The sequence below is a fragment of the Sinocyclocheilus anshuiensis genome, unplaced genomic scaffold (assembly GCF_001515605.1).
Source record: "Sinocyclocheilus anshuiensis isolate Anshui unplaced genomic scaffold, SAMN03320099.WGS_v1.1 scaffold1721, whole genome shotgun sequence".
NCBI lineage: Eukaryota > Metazoa > Chordata > Actinopteri > Cypriniformes > Cyprinidae > Sinocyclocheilus > Sinocyclocheilus anshuiensis.
This window is the reverse complement of record NW_015540939.1, coordinates 41246-46083: the sequence shown is the minus strand read 5'-3', so window position 1 is coordinate 46083 and position 4838 is coordinate 41246. Positions and strand designations below refer to the sequence as shown.

The window sequence follows — 4838 nt, the reverse complement described above, 5'->3', positions numbered from 1 at the left end:
GGTCCAGCTCTGTCAGATGAGAGTTTGATGATTGTAGAGCAGTAGACAGAGTTTCACAGCATGCTTCATCAAGACCACAGCCGTCAAATCTGACAAAACAACGTTTAGACAGATTATTGTCTGATGTTCAGTGATTCTGCAATAATTTATTATACCCTTCATAATCCAGACAGTGTGAAAATATCTCACATATTATTTTAACATTTAATTGTTTAGTGATGTAGAACAAAATGTTTAATTGAACAGCAGTCAGTGAAATTACTCACAGGGCTTTTCTGCAGCAACAGCACATCTACAGATGATCTTTCCTCAACAGTGTCCAGTGTTTCTCTTTTAAAGTTCAATGGCAGTCGACTCTCATCAAGTCCATCAAATATAAACGCTAGCTTACATTCCTTATATAACTTTGATTTCTCCAGGTCCTTCAATTCAGGATAAAATTTCAGCAGAAACTCATGGAGACTGACCTCTCTGTCTTTAATCATGTTGATCTCTCTGAATGGAAGCAGGAACACACAGTCTATATCCTGATTGGTGTTTCCTTCTGCCCAGTCCAGGATGAACTTGTGCACAGAGACAGTTTTTCCGATGCCAGCGACTCCCTTGGTCAGCACAATCTTCTCCTCATTGTTTTTTCTCAGTTCAGTAAATATATCATTGCATTTGATTGGTTTTTCCTGTGTTTTTTTGTTCCTGAAAACATCATCAATCGTCAGAATCTCATGTTCGTGATTGACATCTTTCTTATCTCCCTCTGTGATGAACAGCTCTGTGTAAACAGTCTTGAGATCTGTGTCATTGTCTTTGTTGCCCTCAAAAATATATTTTACTCTCTTCTTCATGTTGTTTTTGTGAGTTTTCAAGAAGTTTTGCAGCTCTATAATTAAAAACAAGTAAATCAGATTGATAAAGCATTAAACAAATTTGACATATTTTTCATATCAGCATGATCATCATTATTAATAACTGATGCAGACAGATTACATTCATACTGCTGAAAACAGCACAGACCATCTCTAACAGCTTGGTTTCAATTTTAGAATTTCTGAAAGTTTTTTTTTTTTATTGTATTGATTGAGATCATCTTTAGGCCATGCTGACTAATGTTACTAAAAGCTGATTAACGGTCTTCACATCATTTAGCACATTAAACAGGATGTGAGGCTGTATTTACAACATATTTTTACCTGCTTAAATTAAACTTTCCATGTGTGTTTGTAATCATGGATTGATGATACTGAATCAATTTGGTGACAGTGCCACCTATTGGTTAACTTTAATAAACAACTATCACAATATAAGATGTTTAATTAATTTTTAGACTTTTGTGAACTGGGTATCACTAGGGACACGCGGCAACACTTTATTTTAAGGACCAGTTCTCACTATTAATTAGTTTCTTATTAACATGCATATTACTAGCATATTGGCTGTTTATTAGTACTCATAAAGCACATATTAATACCTTGTTCTGCATGACCATATTTTAGATCCCTTAATCTATCCTACACCTTACCTAAACTTAACAACTACCTTACTAACTATTAATAAGCAGCAAATTAGGAGTTTGTTCAGGGAAAACTTTTAGTTAATAATGAATATGCGTTCCCTATTCAAAAGTGTTGGACGCGCTATTCTAGTCAATATATATTTGTATAAGATCTGTCACTGATGTGATTGGCCCTGTAATGCTTGCAGTTATATTTTCTCTAGTATTTATTTACAGACAGTGATTGATATTTATTCCAGATATGTTGTGAATTACCTCCAACAGGGACAGATGTCTTCATATTGCCCTCAGCCTGAGCTGTGAGAGAGAAAGAGAGAATTACTCACTGGGAAACATTTATCACACATTAATCACATCAGCAAAGCAAAGAAGAAAAGAGGTTTAAGTCAAACCATCACACTTTTAAATATTTACTCACATCACAGTCACAGTGAATTAAATGTTACCTTGCTTGTGTTCATTCTCCAACTGTTCAGCCAGATCATTCTGCTTCATCTTTCTCAGGATGTCCACCATGATCTTCACAGCTTCTTCTGGTCCAAAACACAACACCATTTTATCCACTGTGTCGAATATATCTACCTTTTCCATTTCAGACTTTGATATACACTTATGATATGCATTCATTAAGCGCCAGTGAAACTCCTTCAGTTCAGCTTCTAACAGTTCCTTCAGTGAGTCCACGAGCAGCTCTTTAACAGACGCCATCGTCCTTCACCGACTCACAGCTGCAGGACAAGAAGAAAACGATCTGAATTACTTTCACTCTCAACATGTGGACCTAAGTTTTTTAATGTTATTTGGATTATGAAGCTGTGAATGGAGATTCTGATATGAATCATCAGAAAGTTGTTTAAGCAAATCTGCAATAATTGCTTTGAGTTTTGTTAGCAAAAAACAAACAAACTGCTGTACACAACGTCTCAATGCTGTCTGATACTGTACGTGTAGAATCAATACACTTTAAAATCTATATATCTCAGTATCACATGAAGTAGTACAGTGATATTTACTAAACATGAAATGAATAATGATGTAGATGTTTGATGATGTTTCTCCACTGAACTGTGTTTTGAGCAGAAGTTCTGAAACTCTTTTAAATTCTGCATTTATATAGGACTCTGGAGGGCAAAGTTTTCTTTAGAACTTAAACCAGTTAAACCAGAACAATTTAAGAAAACGAATGAAATCAGTTTTTCAGACTCGAGATGAGAGTAAAACCATGTGGAGAATCACTGTCTGCCATTAACAGACCCACACACAACATAACTGAAATATCATTGAGTAAAATAATTGACAAATTACAGATAAAAAAAAGCAGAGGCGGACAGTAGTGAAGAATATTTACTTTACTCAAGTAAATTTAAAAAGTATCTGTAGTTTATCAGTGTTTTTCTTTGGAAAACTTTACTTCACTACATTCCAAAGCATAATGTCATAATTTTTACTACACTTCATTTCATAACTAAAAGTTGTTTGTTTTACCTTTAATACTTAAGAACATAAAAAAGTACTTGCTTGTACTCGAGTAAATCTTTTAATTACTTTTACTTGAGTACAAGTAAGAAAGTAATAGATTTCTAATGTAATTAAGTATTAAATTATATTTAATATGAAACGTAGTGCAGTAAAAAGTACAATATTATGCTTTGGAATGTTGTGAAGTAAAGTTTTCTAGGGGAAGGGCTAAGGGGTAGAATTGGGATTGGGCCTACATGCTTCCACACTGCTGACGTGTGTGCTGCATAATAAAGAGTGCGCGCCTCTCACTCTGCGCTGGTTGCTATTTGATCGTGTCATATCATTGTTCGGTACAATTTATTCGGTCTTTTCGCTTATTAGCTTTTTTTGCTATTTTCGGCTGAATAATTTCGGTTGCCGAACTTTCGGTGCATCCCTAATATTATGCTTTGGAATGTTGTGAAGTAAAGTTTTCTAAAGAAAAACACTCTGATAAAGTAGACACCTGAAAAGTACTTTTACAGTAGAGGAAAAATACTTCACTACTGTCCGCCTCTGAAAAAAAAGACACAAACAACACTGAAAAACATAGATAAAGAGAGTAGGGATGCACTGATCATGATTTTTCATGGCTGTTTCCACTATTTCAAAAACAAATGGGCTGATTCCAATACTGGTTTATGATTTTAAGTAAACTTTAAACAAATTTATTTGTTGTTTAGGTAACACGTTAGGGACCAATAATCACTATTAACTAGTTGCTTATTAGCATGCACATTACTAGCATATTTCCTTATTCTGCATGACCATATTTTAGAGCCCTATATCCTACCTCACACCTACACTTGACAACTAACTTACTATTAATAAGCTGCAAATTAGGAGTTTATTGAGGCAAAAGTCATAGTTAATAGATAATGGTGAGAATTGGTCCCCAAACTAAAGTGTGACCATTATTTATTTCCTTTATTACAAGTCAAACTAGAGTTTAATCAGGATCCAAAGAAAGATATCACACATTTAGTATGGGCAGTTTTTGCCCTTTTACTTTATCATTTATTATTATTATTATTATTTAATCAGATTGTTGTCACAATTCACTCGGGGAGCAAGGAACGAGGACGCGAGAAGTTCTTCAAAACCACAGTATTTAATAATCACACGGGGAACGTAGGAGACACAGGAACACATGGATGGACGTTCAGACCTGACAAACACTAACTGAATGGACTAGGGCTTTTAAACTCAGGATAATTGGGGAAGAACGAGACACACCTGGAATCAAATTAACAATCAACATGAAGAAACTGGGTCACAGGGAGCAAAAACACAACACAGACAGTCCGTAATCCTGACATTACGCTCCCTCCCGGAAGGTGCGTCCTTGCATGCCATATGAATGGTCGGCATTTCTGGGCTGAGGACTATCATGGACCTTTGGAGGATTCGGGGGTGTTTGGGGCTGAGCAGGCGGTTCGAACTGTTGGTGCGGTGAGCTGACGAGACGCGGCGTGAGGTGCGGAAGGTGCGTCCTTGCACCGTAGCAACAACAGAGGGAAGCGTGGGTGGGAACTTGGGAGGAGGTTCCGGAGGAGGACGGACAACCCTGGAGGAGGACGACGGGTGGAGACCAGGGAGGAGACGATGGAGGGAGGAATCAGGAGAAGCCAGGGTGGATCAAACGGAGGGAGGAGCCAGGGAGGAGGAATGGCCGCTGACTCCAGGGGGCCGACCAACGGTGGCGGAGCAGGTGGTGGAGGAGCCCAAGGTGGAGACGGAGAGCCGATGAGCCAGGGGGATGCTGAGGATCCGGGGGGCCAGGGTGGAGCTGAGGGCTCTGGCGACCAAGGCGGAGCTCCGGAGATCC

The 4838-nt window shown here is 37.9% G+C and overlaps 1 protein-coding gene across 1 annotated transcript in view; it reads right to left on the bottom strand.

The window, feature by feature from the left end:
- Positions 1-284: 284 nt before the first annotated feature.
- Positions 285-4838, bottom strand: part of LOC107689603 (NACHT, LRR and PYD domains-containing protein 6-like) — a gene marked incomplete at its 3' end in the record, with an annotated part of 22070 nt that continues 17516 nt past the window's right edge. The window contains exons 3-5 of the mRNA XM_016487647.1: positions 1957-2238; positions 1766-1807; positions 285-877 (exon numbers count right to left, since the gene is read on the bottom strand). Of these exons, the coding sequence (XP_016343133.1) occupies positions 285-877; positions 1766-1807; positions 1957-2218 (897 nt within the window). The remainder of the gene's footprint in view (positions 878-1765; positions 1808-1956; positions 2239-4838) is intronic.